The sequence below is a fragment of the Manis javanica genome, chromosome 4, assembly GCF_040802235.1.
Source record: "Manis javanica isolate MJ-LG chromosome 4, MJ_LKY, whole genome shotgun sequence".
Taxonomy (NCBI): Eukaryota; Metazoa; Chordata; class Mammalia; order Pholidota; family Manidae; genus Manis; species Manis javanica.
Genome location: NC_133159.1, coordinates 182,336,599 through 182,357,107, shown reverse-complemented (window position 1 = coordinate 182,357,107; position 20,509 = coordinate 182,336,599). Strand labels below are relative to the sequence as shown.

The 20,509-nt window shown below is 56.5% G+C and overlaps 2 protein-coding genes and 1 long non-coding RNA gene across 4 annotated transcripts; 2 read left to right on the top strand and 1 right to left on the bottom strand.

The window, feature by feature from the left end:
- The first annotated feature begins 1 nt into the window (after position 1).
- Positions 2–3,806, top strand: ALYREF (Aly/REF export factor). The gene is made up of 6 exons (XM_036997211.2): positions 2–288; positions 639–770; positions 2,330–2,477; positions 3,073–3,136; positions 3,235–3,412; positions 3,496–3,806. The coding sequence occupies exons 1-6, from the start codon at positions 52–54 to the stop codon at positions 3,508–3,510; spliced, it is 774 nt and encodes a 257-aa protein (XP_036853106.1). The 5' UTR covers positions 2–51; the 3' UTR covers positions 3,511–3,806.
- A 7,943-nt stretch (positions 3,807–11,749) lies between these two features.
- ARHGDIA (Rho GDP dissociation inhibitor alpha) lies at positions 11,750–15,805 on the top strand. 2 transcript variants are annotated; one of them, XM_017657339.3, is made up of 6 exons: positions 11,750–11,891; positions 13,304–13,520; positions 13,642–13,725; positions 14,021–14,097; positions 14,180–14,243; positions 14,419–15,805. In XM_017657339.3, exons 2-6 carry the CDS (start codon positions 13,331–13,333, stop codon positions 14,616–14,618), a joined length of 615 nt encoding a protein of 204 aa, XP_017512828.1. In that variant the 5' UTR covers positions 11,750–11,891; positions 13,304–13,330; the 3' UTR covers positions 14,619–15,805. The 2 variants fall into 2 exon arrangements, with proteins under 2 accessions (XP_017512828.1, XP_036853398.1); XM_036997503.2 differs by lacking the exon at positions 11,750–11,891 and adding an exon at positions 11,985–12,003.
- A 122-nt stretch (positions 15,806–15,927) lies between these two features.
- LOC140849216 (uncharacterized) lies at positions 15,928–20,480 on the bottom strand. The gene is made up of 3 exons (XR_012130960.1): positions 20,304–20,480; positions 18,883–19,053; positions 15,928–18,269 (listed from the first exon to the last, which is right to left on the bottom strand). It is a non-coding gene; the product is annotated as an uncharacterized lncRNA (long non-coding RNA).
- Between the last annotated feature and the right edge of the window lie 29 nt (positions 20,481–20,509).

Below are 20,509 nucleotides of genomic sequence, written 5' to 3'. Positions count from 1 at the left end.
CTAGGGCGTGCTGACGCGCGCGCTCGAGCTGAGGCTGATTCCGCGCCCGCCATGGCCGACAAAATGGACATGTCCCTGGACGACATCATTAAGCTGAACCGGAGCCAGCGAGGCGGTCGCGGCGGGGGCCGGGGCCGCGGCCGGGTCGGCTCTCAGGGCGGCCGCGGCGGCGGGGCGCAGGCCGCCGCAAGAGTGAATCGAGGCGGCGGCCCGATCCGGAACCGGCCGTCCATCGCCCGCGGCGCGGCGGGCGGAGGCGGCAGGAACCGGCCTGCGCCCTACAGCAGGGTGAGTGCGGCGGCGACGGAGCGCGCGGCACGCGGGGGAGAGTGACGGGCCAGACCGGTGGGCGCGGGTGCCGGGGCAGGCAGGAGGTGGCGCGCCGGCCGGGCCCTGGAGGCGGAGACCCTCTGGCCTTTGTCTCGCCTGGGCGCTGGGCCTCGTGGCGGCGGGAGCCCGGCGGCGGGGAGTTAGCTGGAGGGAGCCGAGAAGTTGCGGGCCAGCCGCGTCCCGCGCGGCGTGGGCGGGAGGGGGAAGGCTGCGGCCCGGTGGGCCCTCTGCCCCGGGCGGGGAGAGCTGGGGAGAGCCCGGGGTGAGACTCACGGGTCTTGTTTGTGTTCGTCGATTTCCTTCTCCAGCCGAAGCAGCTTCCTGACAAGTGGCAGCATGACCTTTTCGACAGCGGCTTTGGGGGCGGCGCCGGCGTGGAGACGGGTGGGAAACTGCTCGTGTCGAATCTGGATTTCGGAGTGTCCGACGCTGATATTCAGGTAAAGGCAGAGAGGCCTGGTGAGCAGTTCTCCCCGCACGGAGGGGAGCCTGTCTGGGTTGTGGCCCTGAGTCCCCGCCACCCCCGCCGTAGGACAGTGCGCCCCCCCCTCCCCAGCCACCCACGGGCTCACCGCTGTCCCTGTAAGGGGCCGCCCGGATGTAAAGCGGAGGCCAGGCTGGAGTCAAAAGTCCGACAAGTAGATCAGTTTCTGCTGGAAGACGGGCCCCCAGCTTAGTCTAGAAACAGCCGCTCTTCGTTGCTAACATGTTCTGTGAGTGAAAATCCTCTGCCCGAACTTCCAGGATTGGTCCACTGTGAGTGGTTCGTCGCCGATAGAGCTAGTCTGATTGCTTGCTTTATTTTGTGCTCTCTTTAATGATTTGTTAGGAGAAAAAAGATCTCCCTCTATATACACACGAAGCACAGAAGCAGGACGGCCCCAGGCATCTTTGCGGCTCTGTCTGCCTTGAGCCCTGTGTCTCCCATGGAACTTGGGGCCCGTTATTCCCTGCGGTCTTCCCGGCGCGATCGTCAAACCCATCTTGGTTGAAGCTTCCTTTTTTCTTTTTCTTTCTTTCTTTCTTCCTTCTTCTCTTCCTTCCTTCCTTCCTTTCTCTCTCTCTCTCTTTCTTTCTTTCTTTCCTTTCTTTTCTTTCTTTCTTTCTTTCTTTCTCTCTTTCTTTCGTTCTTTTTCTTTCTTTTCTTTCTTTCCTTCCTTTTTCTCTTTTCTTTCTTTCTTTTTTTGCTTTGTTTTGTTGTTGTTGAATTCCAAAGGCATTTAGACATCTTGGGGATCAGTCCCAGAGATGGCTGGGTCAGGGTGTTGGGCCTTCCTGGGTTCAATTTCCCAGAGCCCAGTCATTTGACTTTACCGTGGGAGGACAGAGCAAGGCTGCTGAGCACTCACAGTGTCTCAACACTTTTTTTAAGGTGGTTTCTGGCATCCACTGGAAACCGCTTTTGGTGAACTCCACTTCCCGCTGTGTGCCTGCGGCCGGAGTAGCCCCACACTCTGGGTTCCCTCTCCAACTCCCAGCCTGCCTGAGGTCAGGGCGGTTTCCATGGCAGCGCTTGACTTCAGACTTTGCCGCAGGCTTGAGTAGGAGGAGAGGGAAAGGTGAGCCAGAATCTGCCCTGGGGGAGGGGCCGGGTCAGGGCTCCAGCATCGAGGGGCCCTTTGAGCTTGTCCACACGTCAGATAGCATCCCTCACTCTGTGATCTTGGTTCCCTTGCTGTTTCTTGGTACAGTCCTTGGGTGTGTTGTTAATTTTCCTTTGTTGAAGAATAGTGACTTAATCTTGTGCCCTTCATTGGTGGGCTTTGCAATCCTTTACCTGCATCTTGGTATAGATGTCAGGTCCCCAAGTTGGCAGGAGCCCTCAGGCCAAGCTGCTCCTGGAAGTTGCCATCCTGCCTACCCTGTCCCTTCCCTAGTACCCACTACCACTGCCCTGCCCCTGTGCTCTTGTCTGCCTCCCAGGGGAATACCCCCAAAGCAGCTCCCGGACCACTAGAAGGAAAACGCTTTGCTAACCCCTGCTCTTTCTGACTCCCAGGAACTCTTTGCTGAATTTGGGACCCTGAAGAAGGCAGCTGTGCATTACGATCGCTCTGGCCGCAGTTTAGGAACAGCTGACGTGCACTTTGAGCGGAAGGCAGATGCCCTGAAAGCCATGAAGCAGTACAACGGCGTCCCCTTGGACGGTGCGCTTGCGGGGGCCAGGACGGAGGAGGGACCGTGTCTCGCTCGTGGAGTCTGGGGCTGGCCCCGCCCACTCAGGAGCAGGGCTCACCTCTGGCTGAGGGCACTGCGTTTGCCCCTTCGTCTCTCTCCCATCCCACTTCTCATATGCTGCCCCACACATCTGGACCAACCTCTTGTGAATCCCCATCCAGCAAGCTACATCCCTCCCCTCCTTCAGCTCCTTCCGGAAGATTCACTTCTGTGAAGCCTTCTTAGAGCCGCCATAGTACCTCTGAGTGCGGGGCTGTAGTCGTAAAGACAAAGGTACCGGTTCTTCTCCTGGCAGGTCACCCGCACCTTCCACCTGTGCGCACCCTGGACACCTGGCTAGATGCCCAACTAAACTGGATTGAGAAGGAGTGAGGAGGTTGCGGTGGGGTTGCCACTGTCACTGTCATGTTCTCCCACCAGCATCTCCAGGCTGCGTCTCTTGCCAGGAGCGTTTGAGACGCACGGAACCCCTTTCTGGTGCTTGCATGGAGACCAGGGTTGGTGCCACCTACCAGGGCTCAGAGCCGCCTAATTGGAGCATGTCCTCTTTGTCATTGTCCACAGGCCGCCCCATGAACATCCAACTCGTCACGTCACAGATCGATACACAGCGAAGACCTGCACAGAGGTGAGTTCTGGGACCTCCGGGACCAGTCGGCCTCTAGTTGTGGTCGCTCATCCTGAAGGCTGTGCAAGCATGTGAGTGAGTTTCTTTTCCATTGCTAGTGTAAACAGAGGCGGGATGACTAGAAACCGTGGATCTGGAGGTTTTGGTGGTGGTGGTGGCACCCGGAGAGGCACACGTGGGGGCAGCCGGGGCAGAGGCAGAGGCGCCAGCAGGAGTTCAAAGCAGCAGCTTTCCGCAGAGGAGCTGGACGCCCAGCTGGACGCCTATAATGCCAGAGTAAGTGGCAGATGAGCCCCGGCAGGGCGGCCAGGAAGTTGGGAGAGCAGGCCCCCGTGAATGAGAGCCTCTTTCTGTTTCAGATGGACACCAGCTAAGCAGACCAGCAAATCCATGCATGGGACAAGCCGCGGACTTTGGGCCGTGCTCCCTGGCGGGAGGGGGTGGCGGACTCAGGCTGCGTGGCCAATGATGGATTTGTTTCTTTTATGTTTTAAAATAGGATTTAAAAACTCATGTAAAGGTTTTTGTTTTTTGTTTTTTGTTTTTTTTTTTAATTCTGAAACAGACCTGTTTTGTATCGAGTTATTTTTGGGATAAATTTTACCGGTTGCTGTTGTGGAGAAGGTGGCGTTTTCACCTTTGCCATAATAAAATAGAAACGTGTGGAGAACCGGACCTGCTTGCTCTGTGCCGCTCCTGGAGTCCTTCAGCTGGGCCGGCACATCGGTGTTGTCCAGGGGGGAGGGAGGGACGCGGACCTGAGCAGGGCCGTGGGGAGTGGCCCCGCCAGCCTGGGTGCAGGTTGGAGTCGGGGCTCCAGCAGCGGCTGCCACTCTCCTATCCTGTTTTGCCAATCCTGACTCCCTGACTCGCCCTGGTGGGCACAGGAGGCGGGCAGAGCAGCGGTCCCTGTGCCTGCAGTCACCCGTCCCGGCCTGCACTGGGGCGTGGGGGTAGCGTGGGCTGGCCTGTTCCTTTGCTTCTGGTTCTCGTTCTGAGACCTGGGTCTAGTGATTTCGACTTTGCGATGTGATCCCCTTGCATTTCTCTCGTGTTTCATGTTCAGGAAAGTGAGGGGGGGGGAGGTTGTTCTCTTTTCTCAATGGTGTGCTTGGTGGAAGTGGTGACAATCTAGTTTGACCTGTAGAGAATGGGGGAGTGGCCGATGCTGGGGCAGAACAGGAGGCCTGTGATGTCACTGTCTCTACACCAGCACCCTGAGGTGCAGTTCGGGAAGGCAGAGGTTCCCCATGGGAGGTGGGGCCAGGAAACCCATCTGAGGCCTTTTCTGGCTCTTCCACAAAATTCCTTGGAGGGTGGTGCTTGTGAGCTACCAGTTCTGCCTAAAACCCAGCAAGAGCTCAGGGCCGTTCTGTGGCCCATTCTGGAGTAAGCAGGGCAGTTAGAAGACAACAGCTTTTGGAGAACAGGGACTGGGGAGGGGCAGGGTAGGAGCCTCAGGTTGCCCCTGAGCCCCACAGTAGGGACTGGAGAAGGGTGACGGCCCATGGCTCTGCGCCTCACTTCACTTCTCCAGGAGGCCCCTGTGTAGCTCCAGCAGTTCGTAATTGCCCATCCATGAATGGGATGTGGGTGTGACTAAGGGGTGGCCTTTAACTGCCAGCTGGGGACTGCCTGCCACCTGATGCATGCCACGCCAGGCATTGAATGGGGAGGTGCGCAGGATGACTCCTGCCTGCCTCCAAGGAGCCCAGCCCAGTGGGTGGACGCCCGGCCTCGGCTGCCGCAGCCTTGAGAGTAGATGGCAGAGAGGTGGGGTTGTCCCCGAGGAGGTGGCCTCAGACTGAGCAGCATGTGCGGGCAAGGCGATTGCTCCCAGAGAGCTGCTGGGAGAGGGTGGGTCGTCTTGCTCCCTGCTGGCCAGCAGCTGAAGAGGGCATGGATAGCACAGCAGACGGGCGCAGGCCGGAGACCGTTGGTGCTGGCAGTGACGGCCTGGATGAGAGCATTGAGTGGCTGCTCAGTGCTTGCAGGGAGCGTGGTGAACAGACGGGCTGGCTGGGAGGATGCCCTCCTGGAAAGAAAGGCCCAGGCAAAGGCCCGTGGAGGGGCAGGGCCATGCTGTTGGGTCTCGGAGGTGGGCAGACGCCAGTTTTGAGGCAGGCAAGGAGAGGGGCTCACGACCAGAGCTTTGAGCTGACATGGTTTGGCAGTTGTGGTGGGTGGTGTGGCCCAGGAGAGACCGAAGGTGGTCACGTGCCGCAGGAGCTGGGAGCCTGCAGAGGGGGAGGCAGACGAACGAGTAAAGCCCAAGACCGGGTGAGCTGGTGGGGAGGCCAGGGAGCAGGGCCCCGGGCCCAGGCTACTTTCAGCCTCAGTGCCCTTACCTGAGACAGAATCCGCACTTTACTTGAAGGACTGGAGGACCCTCTAACTTCTTGTCCACCCTGGGACACTTTTGAGAGGGAGGAAGGGGCTGCTGAGCTAGCAGAGGTCCCCCATCCCTGTGCCATGTTGCCCTGGCACCTGCTCACCTCAGGTGGAGCTCCTTGTCCCCCAAATACCGGTGGGGGGAGGGAGAGGATGAAGTCACACTGGGTGGTCAGCGTGTTCTTGCCCTGCTTCAACGCTGAACTGCAGTTGGCCGGCATCTGCGTGGCTGGCGGATGGGGCTGCACGCTCCCCCCTCTGCCTGCCAGCGGTCTGAACAGAAGCTCCGTGATGGCCCAGAAGTAGGCACATGACTCACTCCACTATCAGCTACTCAGTGTTCAGAGGGGCTGAGTGGAGCCAGCAGCAGGCAGGTGGGTTGGTGCTCTGGCCCACCTGCCACGCTGGAGGGCCTCTGAGCTGCAGTCGCAGGGAGCCTGTGCGCGGGAGCCGGCCAGCTTCCAAGCATGTCCTTGGCTTTCGATGACTGGTTGAGCAAAGGTCCCCTTGGTCACTGAGCAATCTCGGGTAAGAAGGGACAGTCCTCTCTCCCTTGGGTTGTATGTGGGAGTGGAGGTCCCAGATCCACCGAGTGACTGCTGTACTTCTCAGACAGCCTTTGACATGTAACGTGCTGTGTCTGTGCTCAGCAGTGGTATCACATGAACGAGTAGTTTTGTTCTTGTCCTCAGTGAGTTGCTAGTATAATATAGGAAACAAGAATTATGATACAATATAATGACCACAATAGAAATAAGTAAACTGGGGACATAGGCAGCACTTCTCTGTCACCGGCTGCAGGAATATTCCACAAATACTTGCTCAGAGCCTGTGACTCCTGTACTGCTGGGTGTTCTGTACAGATCCCATTTATCCTTATAAGAACCTAGTGAAGTGATCTTTTCAATTTAGAGTATGAAGAAAATTAAGTTTGTTTACCCATTGAACAAAATGTGAATGCCTGCTGCATGCCAGACAAGACCAGTGAGCAAAACCCAGAAATCCCTGCCCTGGGAGAAGTTCCTTCCAGGGGTGTGGCAGGGGAAGTGAATACAAGGTGGGAGGGGGAGACAGGAGAGGTGACAAGTTGTAGGAGGAGGCCTACAGGAAGCGGGAGGTGGAGGTGTGAGCCGTGAGGGTCTGAGGGTATCAGGGAGGTTTTACTGGCAGAGAAAAGAGCGAGTGCAAAGGCCCTGAGGTGAGGACACCAGGAAAGCACTGGATGGGGTGGAGGCACGAATGACATGGAGCCTCACTAGGGCCACTGTGCGGGGCCTTGAAGGAAGAAGCCCCGTGGGGCCAGGGGCCAACAGGTGCAGCCTGGCATGGGCAGAGGCTGTGTATGGGGAGGGGCTGCCGGGGCCCAGCTTTTGTAACTCAATGTGGATGACACCCATAGACAATGGCCAAAAAGGCAGCGGCAGTGGAGTGGGTTTTGTGTTTTGCTTTAATAGTGTATGGAATGTGAAGTGCTCTTTTAAGAGAACTAGTTTTGAATTGAAAAAATAATATTCAATCAGCACAAAAGGAGAAGCATGCAAAATAAATTGCCTTCCCAGCACTCTCTAGATGGAACCCTTGTATACTGCTGTTTTTTTAAATGAAGGCTTTATTGAGATGTAACTGATATACCATAAAGTTTACTCATTCAAAGTGTACAGTGATTTTACAGTATTCACTGGATCATATCTCCACCACATTCAAGTTCCAGAATATTCTCATCACCCAAGAAGATATCCACTGTCACTCATTCCTCATCCCCTAGTGCCTGGCAGCCCTAGCTGGCTGGCTGTCTCTGTGGGTTCACCCATTCTGGACAGTTCGTATAAATGGAATTGTATGACACACAGCCTTTTGTGTCTGGCTTCTGTCATTTAACACGTTTTCAGAGCTCCGACACTTCAGCATGAATCAATACTTGAGTCCTTTTTCTTGCCAGGTATTATATACATCATGTTTCATTTTTCCACTCATCAGTTGATGGGTATGTGGGTTGTTTCCACTTTCAGGCTATTAGAACAATGATACTATGAGCATTGATATACAAACATGTTTTTGTGCAAGCATATGTTTTCAATTCCCTGGAGTAGAATCACAGGGTTGTAGGGCAACTCTAACCTTTGAGGAACTGCCAAGGTGTCTTCAAGCAGCTGCTCCATCTTATATCCCCACCAGCCATGCCCTAGGTTCCACTTTCTCCACATTCCCACCAACATTTGTCTGTCTCCTGTATTCTAGCCATCCAAAGGGTGTGAAATGACAGCTCATTGTGGTTTTGCTTTGTACTTTTCCTGAGCTTTATATATATGTATATAAATGTATTTATGTATTTTTTAATGTCTGGACTGAGTAACAATTACCATGGATAAGACCTCCCTGGACAGTTTGGAGGACTTTGCTTCTCAACACTCATGGCCTAACTGGATATTAATGTCCCATGTCCACTGGCATTCATCCCAGCCAACAAAACAGTGCCGCCAAAGGCTACTTTGTTGAACGTATGTGCTACCGTTGATGAGTGCCTGTGCTACAGTTTTGCAGAGGTAAGACTCACATCTCTGTTCTTCATATTGCCTTGTATTTTTTAAATTTTATAGGAATACTCCCTTAAACGTTCTAAGATCTTCCTGAAATTGATAGAGCATCTTGCTTTATCACCTGTTAATGTCAGCCTCGCTCTCTAACCGAATATTCTTAAGTGTTACTTTGCAAGTTTGATATTCAGATTCAGAGAGCAGCACAGAGAATTCCTGTCTGCCCCTCCCCAGACCACCAGAGGTTAGTACGCCACCTGCTTTTCCTGATTTGATTTGTATCTTGAACTGATTTGAGAATATCTTGCAGCATGACACTTTACCCCAAATCCTCCCATATTTTTTTTTTAGTACCCTCTCCTATCATACTGGTAATTTTATTAGTTGGCAATATTAAGTTGTATTGTAACCCTGTATCCTTTTCAATTAAAAATCTTCAGTATAGTTGACATATTAGTTTTAGGTGGACAACATAGGGTTTCATTATATATGTCACGAAGTGCTCACCATGATTAGGTACAGTCACTGTTTGTGACCAGTCATTACAGTATTTGTGTTCCCTATACTGTACTTTTTATCTCCATGACTTCTGTATTTTATAACTAGAAGGTTTTACCTCTTGATCCCCTTGACCTATTTTCCTCACCCTTCGATACCCTTCCCCTCAGGCAGCCACCAGTTTGTTCTATGGGTTTATGAGACTATTTCTGGGATTTTTGTTTTATTTTTGCTTGTTATACATGAAATCATACGGTATGTCTTCCTCTGACATTTCACTTAGCATAATACTCTCTGAGTCCACTGATGTCACAAATGTTAATATTTTCTTTTATAGCTGAGTAATGTTACACTGTGCATATGTACCACATCTTCATCCATTCATTTATGGATGGACACTTAGGTTGCTTCCATATCTTGGCTCTTGTAAATAATGCTGCAATAAATAGAGGGTTGCATGTATCTTTTCGAATTGGTGTTTTCATTTATTTTGGGTAAATTCCCCAAAGTGGAATTGCTGGGTCATATGGTTTTGCTGTGGGAGACGGTAGCAGAAGCGAACCCTGGTCCTTCAACAGGACACTACAGAGCAGAATGATCCTGCTAATTAAGCCACTAACATGCAGCTCACTGCGATGGATGAAAACTGATTCTGATTTGAACAAAAACTGAAAGAATTCACAATGCAATCAAGGAAAATACTGGTTGGCTCTTTAGTGATGTTTAGGACCCTTGTTACTTTCCTTGGTTGATATTTGTTACCTACCCACTGCTTTCTAAGAATTACTCCAAAACTTGGTGTAAAAACAAGCACCATTTTATTATGCTCACAGATTTTGTCTAGGTCAGGAAGTGAAACAGGATGGTCGGCACCTTGGGACAGGTCTGCTGGGTCTTTAGCCCATTCCCCAGCCTCTCTCACCTGCACCCTGAGCTGAAGCCACAGTGGGATGAGACTTTTGGGGGTCCTGGGAGGTAGTGTGCTTTGTACGAGAGGAACGTGGGTCATCGTGGCTAGACTAAAGAGGGCCACACATTCCGTTCCTCTTTCTGTTGAGGGGTGGAGTCTAACTCTGCCCTTGAATCTGGTCTGGCCTGGGTTATGGGTTTGACCAGTGGGGGCCACGTAAGTTTGATTCTGGCACTTCTGAGTGGGTCACATAAAACATCACGAACAGGACTCCTGAACATTAGCTCTTGGAGTTCAGCTGCCAAAATCCCACAGGAGTCATGTGCAAGGTCTTGAGGTCGGCAGACCCAGCTCAGCCCGGTACAACGACCATCTCAGAGACCAGCCTTCGTGTGGCTCCAGCATGGCTTCCCCTGGCCCCATCTGACTGCAACTGCACGAGAGCAGGACCGCAGCCCGCTGTGCCAAGCCCCTGCCTTTTGGAGTGGTTTGTTACACAGCACCGGATACCTGAAACACGCGGGTTAATGGTACTGTCGCTATCACTTAACCCCCCAAAAAGGATCCTGTTCCTTAGGAATAAATATTTAGACATAAAAAGGAATATGCTGAAATACTTGCAGTGGAAATGACATCTGAGGTCTGCTTCTAATTGGCTGCATGTGTGGGAGGAGGCAAGGGCACCGGTGACGACCATGAGCATGGAAGGTGGGGGATGAGTGCTCGGCTCCTAATTCCTTCTGCTTTGGCGCATGTAGTAGGCTGCGCGCACGTGGCCCCAGCAGCCTGGTCCCCCATACGCAGGCTTCCTCTTGCACTGCCCCAGGCCAGGAGAACAGGCAGAAGTGGGGATACCCCTGAGATGCTACGAGATGCTCAGCTGTCTGGAGTGCCTGCCGCTTCCCTTGCTCCTGTTCGCTGTCCATCTGCCTTTCCAAGGCTTCACTTGGGAGAAGCCAGTTGCCCTGTTGTGAGCAGCCCTATGGAGAGGCCTGGAGCGTAGGTGGCAGGGAGCCTACCCTCCAGCCAATAGCCTGAAAGGCACTGAGCCTTCTGCCTGCATCATGTGCTTGAGCTTGGAATTCCAGCAAATCTGAGGCCACAGCCCTGGACTTGGGCTGAAACCTCACGAGACCTGCTAAACTGTTCCCTGATCCTCAGAAACTGGGAAATAATAAAATGTTGACTACCCTAAGCTAAATTCCAAGGTACACTTTTACAGAGCACCGGATTACTAACAAAATGGATGCTTGAAATGTACTGTAACAGAGCTTTTTGGTTCCGTTTTTAAAAGCACTTGGGTTATGTGAAAGCAGACACTTCCTCAACCAGCAACTCAGCAGTTCATCAGGACGGTCCGCTTTGGCACTCCGAGTTTACCACGGCAGGGGTCTCAGAGGCAACATACCGAATACCGGCAGAATGATCTGCTTTGGGACAACTAAACTCTCTGCCCACAAAGCTGACAGTGTGACTCTTGGTTACAAAAAATTCGCAAATACTCCTCAAAAATTGAGAAATTTCCAGAAGATACCAACATCAGTAATTTGCGTTACGTTCTATAGCTGAAAATGCCCCCCATACCCGAGGTCGCTGCCTGCCCTCGCCGAGCTGAGCAGTCATTAAGGAGGCTCGCGTCCAGATCTCCTTATTGAGTCTACGAGTGCCGCGGGGTGCAGCTGGAAGGCACCGCCCAGGATCCTTCGGGGCCTGCCCCACGAAGAGAACGACTGCGTAGGGGTCGGCACCGCGTGGGTGCTCGGGACATCCTGGCTCGGCGCCGGCAAGGCCTGAGCTGCGCCAGCACTAAGGCGCCAGCAGCTTCCAAAACCGTGAAGACGGACGTGCTCGGGGCAGCCCCTCCGGGAGGAAGCGCGCCTGCCGCGAACCGACCAACGCGCGCCGGAGCCACGCGGCAGCCGGGGGAACTGGAGCGCCAGGCAACGAACAGCGGCGACTTCCAGGAGCGCGGCTGTCCGCCTCGCGGGCTAGCCCTGCGGACCCGGCCGCGGAGCGCGATGCCCCTGCGCTCCGCAGCTCCTTACATTAGACTCGTGGCACACGTGGGGCGCACTCGAGAGCGTGACACTGCCTCACGCCCTGTTTGCGGGCTGACCCGTGGGGACCCCCGGGACCGGCAAATGCCAGCATCACAGGGCAGAAGCAGCCAACCCCGCCAGGACTTCGCGAGCCTCCCGGCTCTGCGCACAGCCCACAAGCGACGGGCTCCCGCGAGCCGCCCCGCAAAATGGTAGCTGCGCACGCCCAGCATCCCCCGCGCGCATGCGCCCTGAGCCAGTCCGCCGGCGCGAGCGGAAGTCGCGTGATCCCGGAAGTGGCGGGACGGGCGCGCGCGGGCGGGGCAGCGACGTTCGTCATTTCGTGCGGGAGGGAGCACGAGAGCGGCGCGGTCGACCCTCCGGTGAGCCTCGGCGGTAGCGGGCGAGGCGTGCGCTACGCTTTTGTTCGTGCCGCCCTCGCGCCGCGGGTGGGCGCGGGCCGGAATTTGCTTCTGCTGGGTTTTGCGCGGCCCGGTGTGTGCTCGGGCCGAGGTCTGTGCGAACCGGGGACGCAGGGCCGTGCAGGCCTCTTTGGTGGGCAGCCTCCCTCACCCCGCGGAGGCCCCTTCCCTGCCGACCTTCCAGGCCTGACGCCCCCTCCTCGGGAGAGACCGGGGCAGCCCCGGTCACCGTGCCCCTGGCCCGTCCTCGAGCCTGCGCCCCGCCCCGCGCGCCGCGCCCGGCCCAGATTGCGGGCCCTGCGGAAGCAAGCGCGGCCGCGGCGACCGCCCGTCGAGGATCCCGTAGCCTGCGGCTGCACTTGGGTGGCGCCAGGGCGTGAACCTTCTAGAGGAATTGCAGAGGAAGTGGCGGGGAGGCCTGGCCGAGCGGGCGGCCCCACCCCGCTGTGGCGCCGGGCGCGGGGTTCCTAGCCGCCCTTTGTGCGAGCGGTAATCGGCGTTCCAGCTGCCGGCTGTCTTTCCCAGGCAACCTGCGGCCTGGGGTGGGCTGGGCTGGGCTTGGTCCACCGCCCGCACCGCCGCGGCGGGTCTGAGTGAGTTTCAAGTACCCCAGAGGGTTCTAGGGGATGCGACGGGGATCCTTGGCTAAAGAAAGCCCAACGGCCGCCTTGTGCACCGCTCCTTGCGTAGGCTCTTCTGAGCCAGGGGCCAAAGAGAAGGACCTGAGACTCCCAAGCGGCTGGAGTTCCCTAATTGTAGTTCACAGACCCTCAATCAGAACTTGGACAGGTACTTAGGGTGCCCCGTGACCTGTGGGATTCAGGCCGGCCCCATCCTCTGAGCCCCGGGAGAGCCCTGCGTTTGTAGAGTGAGCCTTGCTTCACAGCTAGGACAGGGCGGAAGGACCGCTTCCTGGTCAGGGAGACTAGCTGCGAGGACCTCTGGGGAAGGACTGGGCAGCTCAGGTAGAGCGGTGGGACTCGAGAGGTGACTGTCCGGGCCCTGCCGGTTGGAGCTGCGGTCATGGCTTCCTTGTGAGCAGGGGAAGCAGTGTCTCGTTCTTGAGGAGCAGGCCGCAGAACGGTTCCATTTAGTCCTGGATGTCGACCTTTGGGTGGGGTCCTTTAGGTTACCCTGGGGTGAGCAGGCAGTTTGTGGCCCCTCTGGGCCCCAGGAGCCCGTGTCTCGTACCTTGCAGACATTGTCCTGCCCCAGAAGGTATGCCTCTCTCGGCACCCAGCAGATTCGGGGCCCGGCTACCCGCGGAGGGCCTTCCCGTGCAGCCCACCCGTGCTGCTTTGAGGCCTACTTAAGGAGGGGGAGACATGGAGGGGCCCTGCAGCCTGCCACAGGTGTGCGAACTCCACCCACAGGTGCCCCGAACCCGGCTAGAGGCGAGCATGGCTGAGCAGGAGCCCACAGCCGAGCAGCTGGCGCAGATCGCAGCGGAAAACGAGGAGGACGAGCACTCGGTCAACTACAAGCCCCCGGCCCAAAAGAGCATCCAGGAGATCCAGGAGCTGGACAGGGATGACGAGAGTCTGCGCAAGTACAAGGAGGCCCTCCTGGGCCACGTGGCCGTGGCCGCTGGTGAGTGGGGGGCGGCCGCCAGAGGGACGCTTTCCGCCCTTTGCTTCCCCCACCCCGGCGAGTCATGAGCTGAGAGGGGGAGCTGGAGCAGGCGGACCTCTGACTTGCTGTCACTCTGCAGATCCCAACGTCCCCAACGTCATTGTGACCCGCCTGACCCTAGTGTGTAGCACGGCCCCCGGTCCCCTTGAGCTGGATCTGACAGGTGAGTGGTCCCTCTCGAGGTCCCTGGCTGCAGCTGCCCAGCACCACCTCGCTGCCTCTGAAATGGTTTCTTGGGGCACGAGTGCCCTCTTGTGGGACACACAAGAAGTGCAGCAGAGGGGATCTTGGAAGGTCCTGGCCTGTGAAGTGCCTGGGACCTGGGTCAGTGGCACCAGGGGCTGTGTGGCCAGGGGTGAGGTGAGCCTGAGGGCAGCCAGCAGTTGCAGATGGAATTTGCAAGGTGACCAGCCTCCCTTGGCTGAGCCTCCTGGGGTGGTGTTTGCCCCCGAGCACAGGTGACCTGGAGAGCTTCAAGAAGCAGTCCTTCGTGCTGAAGGAGGGTGTGGAGTACCGGATAAAGATCTCTTTCAGGGTAAGGCTGAGGCTGCAGGGGGCGCTGTGGGCGGCGGGGGCTGGGCGGCCTGGCTGAGTCCTGCTTGGGTCCCTCTGGGCAGGTAAACCGAGAGATCGTGTCGGGCATGAAGTACATACAGCACACGTACAGGAAAGGCGTGAAGAGTGAGTACGGGGAGGCCCCCACGCCCTGGCCAGGTGACTGGCCCTGTAGGAAGGGGCAGAGTACAGGTCACCCCGGGGGCCCCCGAATCGGGAGGGAGGGAGGGAGGGCTCCAGTGCTGGCGCCTCCCAAGTGGAGGCTAGCAGTGCTGGTGACAGATGTGTTCCTGCGCTGCAGTTGACAAAACCGACTACATGGTTGGGAGCTACGGGCCGCGGGCGGATGAGTACGAGTTCCTGACCCCCATGGAGGAGGCACCCAAGGGCATGCTGGCTCGAGGCAGCTACAACATCAAGTCCCGCTTCACAGATGACGACAAGACCGACCACCTGTCCTGGGAGTGGAACCTCACCATCAAGAAGGAGTGGAAGGACTGAGCCCTGACCTGGGAGGCGGGCAGGGCCGACAGACAGACCGACGGACAGACGGACGGACACTCCCCACCCTTACCAAGGCCCACCCTCCTCCTGACCCCATGTCAAAGTGCTGACAGGGCCCTTGCCCATGCTGCCCTCATTACCCCCTGGTCTGCCCCCTGTCCGGCCCAGCCAGAGCTCCTGTGACCTGCCCTGTCCCTCCGCAACACCCTCGCCCCAGCCCGCGGGCCCCTGTGTCCACGGTGGTCTATATTGTCGCTGCTTCACCTGTGCTGGGAGGGAGGGAGGGAGGGGCCAGGCCAGGCCTCTGCGTCCCCCTCCCTAGCCCTCCAGGTTCCCCACCTGTCCCGACCCAGCCCGAGGCTCTGCCTTTTCCGAGGGAGCAGGGCAGCCATTGAGTGGGGCCTCAGGGCGTCCAGGTGCTGCTGGGCCTTTGCAGTTGCCCCAGCCCCTGTGCTGTGATGGGGTGCATGATGTAGGGCTTCACTGGGGCTGGCCACCTTCTGTGTCCACCTTTCCCTGCCAGTCCATCCATCGCTCAGTGACCGTCTAACCATGATGCCTTAACATGTGGAGCGTGTTCTGTGGGGGCTGTTGCTAACCTCTAACCCCGTGTCTGCATGAGCATGTGTTCTCCCTGCTCCCCATCCGTGATCCCTGAGGCACAGGGAGGTGTGGGGGTCCCGCTGCTCCCCAACTGCCAGGGCCTGGCCAGCCCCCCACCCCCACCCTGGCTGAGGCTGTGGGGTGCCCCAAGGGGTTGGGGGAAAGCCAAACCGCCAGAATTCAAGTTGCCCCCCCTCATCTCAGAGGACGGGCGTTCTCAGGCCCCTGCCTTCTCTGCCGCGGTGGGCAGCGCCCAGAGCCCTCGGCCCCAGCGGAGAGCCTTACTTGTTCCACCTGGGCCCCCCCGGGCTGAAAGTTGTGTGCCTGGCCTGTCAGTATTTATTGCCTCCACATGTGCCGTCCTCTGGGCCTGGTGGCCTGCCGCCTCTGCCCCCAGGCTTGGTGCCACCATCCCCGGCAGGCCCTTCGCAGACCCAGCCAGGACACCCGTGGGACCAAGTCGCAGCTGGAGCCAACCCCTGTGCCTCCCTCCCCTCCAGGCGGGCCCTAGCCAAGGCTGCACGGGAGCCTGTCCCTGCTTCTCCTCTTCTGACTGGGAAATAAACTCCCCCAAAGAGCCAGGGTGTCTGCTGCTGGTCTCTGGGTGGGGGAAGGGGCAGGGGCCCTTTGCTGCAGTGGAGCCTCCACAGCTATTAGACAACGAGTTTGAGGTGTTTTAAGTCACTGCCGCCGTGCCCTCATGCAGGCCCTGGGGCCTCCCAGGAAATGCTGAGCGCGTGATCCTTGCCCACGGGTGGTCGCTGGTGGTCTCTGCCTCAGGATGTTCCTCAACTTCAAAGCAGGGAACCTGGGGGTTTGGAGCTGCTCGAGAGAATGCCAGGGTGGCATGGATGGGAGGACGGGACTCAACAGAGTCCCAGGAACGATCCAAAGCTGCGGGTCAGGTGGAGGCGGTTTCACGCAACCAGAGCAAGATTCAACTACAGTTTAGGTTCTTGTCCAGTCCGCGCCTGGCCGTTCCCCCTGGTGTTCTCATTTTTTGTAGATACTGTATTTTGGGGCTAAGCTGCCTCCAGACCATCAAAAACTAATCTGCATCACAGCATCTCTTGCCAGTAGTAAACAAGGTCACGGCAGGAGGGCAGAAGGGAAGTGGGCACCGCAGGTGGTAGGTTGTGGACTGGGTGGAAGGGGAAAAAACTCTGCCCTGTGGAGATAGAAAGGGCCTAGGACTCTGAGGTAGGACAAGCAAGGCTGGGTGGTTAGGACCCCTGTGGCCCTTGCTGCCTTGAGGTCACCAAGTGCCCGTGATGTCAGCCCGGCAGCCGGGCTTCAGCACCCTCCAGGGTGCAGGGCACTGATGTGCCTCTACAGCCTCTGGTCGGGGAAGGGCAGATGGGTAGCCCAACCTGCGGATGGCTGGCTCGGGTCTGCTCCAAACAGGTTTGGAAAGTGATGGTGTGTCGTGCCCATGGAGCTGGAGAAGCTGCTGTTGGGAGTCCTCCCCTAGCCGTACCTCAGCCATTCTGTGCCTGTTCCTGCGGTGAACCCTGTTGGGGGTGTATTGCAGTCAGAGTGGACCAGGAAATACCCTCTTCCCTCCAGGACAGTGACCACATGCTGAGTGGGACAGTCTGGGGCAGTGGGAGGCAGTGAATGACCAGCTCTGGGCTCCAAGGCCCAAGGCATTTCCCGCTAAACTGGACATGGGTGCCCTTGAAACATGTCTACCTCCAGGGGGATTAGGCTCCCAGGTAGCGACCCCCACCTCAGCCAGTCCAGGGTAGGCTTGGGGCCGGCCGCAGCCAGTGCTGCCCCCCCGATTTGATTCCTGAAACATCCAGGGAGACCTCAAGTCCAGGGTCAGCTCAGCCACTGGCAGTTTGGTTTATGTCTAGGGCCTTCTGAGGCTTTGTGGGGCCAAAGGGCTAGATTTTTCACTCTTGGTCTTTCCTAGCTTTAGTTGGATGTGTGAACTCAGACCTCGAGTGCCAACTTGTACGGGCACACTGCCAACAACCAGGACTTTGTTCTGGCTTCTACCCTGGTGGAGGATCACAGGCAATGGTCCCTGACGGAGCTGTGCAACATCTCTCAGGTCCCAAGTCTAACCTGACCTCCTGGTCCCACCCCACAGGCTCCTGGGCTGCTGGGCTCCAGTACCTGTGGCCCTCTCCACCCTGCTCTCTCTGTCCATGGCCTCCAGTATCTCCAAGCTTCCACCTCCTCATCTACTCCCAGGTGGACTCTTCTTCCACTGAGGAGGGTGCCAGGGGATGCCAGGTCAGGACCCTTTGATACGGTCAACTAGTCGCCAGTTCTGCAGTTTTACAGGCATCTCCTCCAAGCCCAGCACTGTCCCATTCTACAGCCAGGACCTGCCCTCTCCTCCAGGACCACCCTCACTGTGCCTGCCCCCAGCTCACCCCCACACAGCCTCCTGTCCCCACGGCTATGCAGCAGTGCAAACACGCAGTCAGGAGTGTAAATGCAGGCCAAGATAAAAACTTCCTGCATTTTCAGTATCCGTCATCAGGCAAGCACCTGGGCCAGGGCCCCATAGAGCTTGGGTGGAGGCTGCAACCTACCAAAGAACACTGGGTGTCCGTGAGCCTGCTGTCAGCTCCCTGCATGCCTCCACCACTTGCAGGTTGAAAAGGAGTTGTTTTATTCCGAAAAATGCCTTTGAGATAGTATTTATCAAAACATTTGATCACTCAGTAGTTCAGTCTTTAATGGGCATTTTCTCCAAGTATGAGACTCCTGAAGGACACTGTGAAGCAGCTGTCCAATCCAGACAGATGCCAGTCCCATAGCCACACACTCCAGCTCAGCCCCACCGCATCACTCTGGAGCTTCTCTGGGAAGGCAAATGAGTAGGCTTCAGGCAAACGGAGACATACGACCTCCTCACAAGGCTGGGGACTACAGGAGCGGTCGGCTACCCCAGCCAGTGTTCTTGGGGCTGGAGGCACTTCACACCTCACGTAGCTACTGACCAACCCATAGAGATGGGCATCACGGGCCTTCTTCCAGCTTTCTGAGCACCCTGTTTGGCAGCTCCTGCAGAATCAGCACGTGAGGCTAAGGCAAGACAGGCAAAGGTGACTTGAGAAAGCACATGACTGCAAAGTCTTCAAAATAACCATGTCCCACCCCACCCCACCCCCAGTCCAGGGCTCCTGTTAGGCCCTGATTTTCATAGAACACTGCCTTGTCTTTGGCCACCTGGGCTACAGAACAGCAGCCCTACGATCACCTGGATCAAGGTGTGTTCCAAATGTTTTCTGCTTTGGCCATGGAGGCCCAACTCAACCAGAGTGAGATTCAACCACAATTTAGGTTCTTGTTCAGTCTACATCTCTTCATTCTCCCTAGTCTTCTAATTTTTTGTAAATACTGTATTTTGAGGCTAAGTTGCCTCCAGATCATCAAAAACTAATATGCATCACAGCATCTCAAATCCCTTCATTCTGTCCTCATCTGCTGAAAAAATTCAAGTACCAGTATTTAGGCATGTAAACTCTGACTTCAGGAGCACCTCTGAAATCTAAACAGGATATGTGTGTATGTTCCTTATTTAAGGTCCCAAATTGTGGACTATAAAACAAGGTCATGGCAATCACAAAAATACTGGGAGATAGGACAACAGATACAAAGCAATCCCTACCAGTCCCAGGAGTAGAGGGGGCTGTACCTCCGTTTGTGAGGAGCTGTCCATCAGGCAAGCACCCAGGTCAGGGCCCCACTGGTAGGGTGGGGCTGGCACCCACCAAGACATACATTCATAGCCCTTCTATGCCTAGAAGTTCTAGCTCCTGTTGTCACCTGTAAGTCGGGGGAAAGGAAATCCTGGGGCGAAATACCTCTAAAATCGAAATCAAAGGGAGAAATGAAGTTTAAAATCCATTTACTGCTCACAAACTGCAGTCCATAGCCTCCCATCACCTCTAAGATAAGCCCTCCATTGCCCATTGATATCGAGATTAACTTCTCTCCACCCCTGAGGCAATGATGCAAATGCACTAAAGCCATATACCTCTTTCCGCCTCTGAACGCCTATTGATACGCAGATGTACTAAAGCCAGGCGAGATACTCTGGAAATATAATTTTACCCACATCACCTCTGTGCAGACAGGTATTGTGTTTGCAGCATGTTCAATAACCTCTGACTGACCCTCTCTACCAGCACCGGAAGAGGGGCACAGAGAACGTGATCTTGATCTTGATAAATTCATAGTCTAGCCAGGGAGTCCCTTAACTAGTATGTGTGCGCCCTCCACATCACAGGCAAACCGTCCAAAGTATGAAAGCATCTTATTCCTGTCTTCCCATTTCTGCAATCAGGATGCTAATACAGCCAACGTGTCCATTTAATGGGGGAGCGTTTCCCTTTTCCCTGCCAAGTTGCTGAATTGATGAATCTTAAAATGAGTGGCGGGGGCATTTCCTAATGAATGAAGTGAATACAAATGAAGAGGAAAGGTTCCTGGAGAAAAGTGTTGAGAGGGGGAAGGGAAAGAGGGGGCGGGGGCGAAAGGGGTGGGGTTCGAGCGGCGAGAGAAAGGGGCGGCCGACCGGTCTGGGGCAGCGCCACCCAACAAAAACGAAAAGCCAGCCCCCTCTATTACTTTTTTAGATCCCGTGTTAAAATTCAAAAAGAAATAGATGAAAATTACGTTTATTTAACCCAATATATACAAATATTACAACACGTCAATATAAAACAGCTATGAAGGGAACACCGTGCACTCTTTTTCTTTCCCGGACTCAGTCTCGAAGTCCGGGGTGTGCGCGGCACCCCCAGCGCGCCCACGCGGAGCCGGGCGCACCTCAAGGGTTAAGTGACGTCGGGGGCGGCCGGCGGCTGCCCAGGCGGACACCGCGGTCTGCAGCGAGCAGCTCCGGGGCTCCCGCGGCTGCCGCCCCAGCAGCTTCAAGGGCGGCCTCGGAGGACGGACAGAGGGCGGGGAGGGGGGCAGAGGGCCGCAGGGTCAGGTCATCCCACCGCCCGCCCCATTTGGGGCCATCAGCTGGCCCGGCCCGACCCCGCGGCTCCGCCCGCTCCGCGCAGGCTCCAGCGGCTCCGGGGCCCTCCTCCCGGGCTCTGGCCCCACCTCTTCGGCTTCGGTCCTCTCCGCGACACCGGCCCGCCTCTAGCTTCACCTCGTCGACGCCCGCAGGCAGCCACCAGTGACCAAGCCAGCGTCCCTGCAGGCGACCCCCGACCCCCCAGGCACGCCGGAAGTTGCGTCAGCCCTGCTTTCAGGCCCGAGAAGGGGGCGGTGCCAGTTTCGGATACGCGGTCCAGTCAGAATACAAC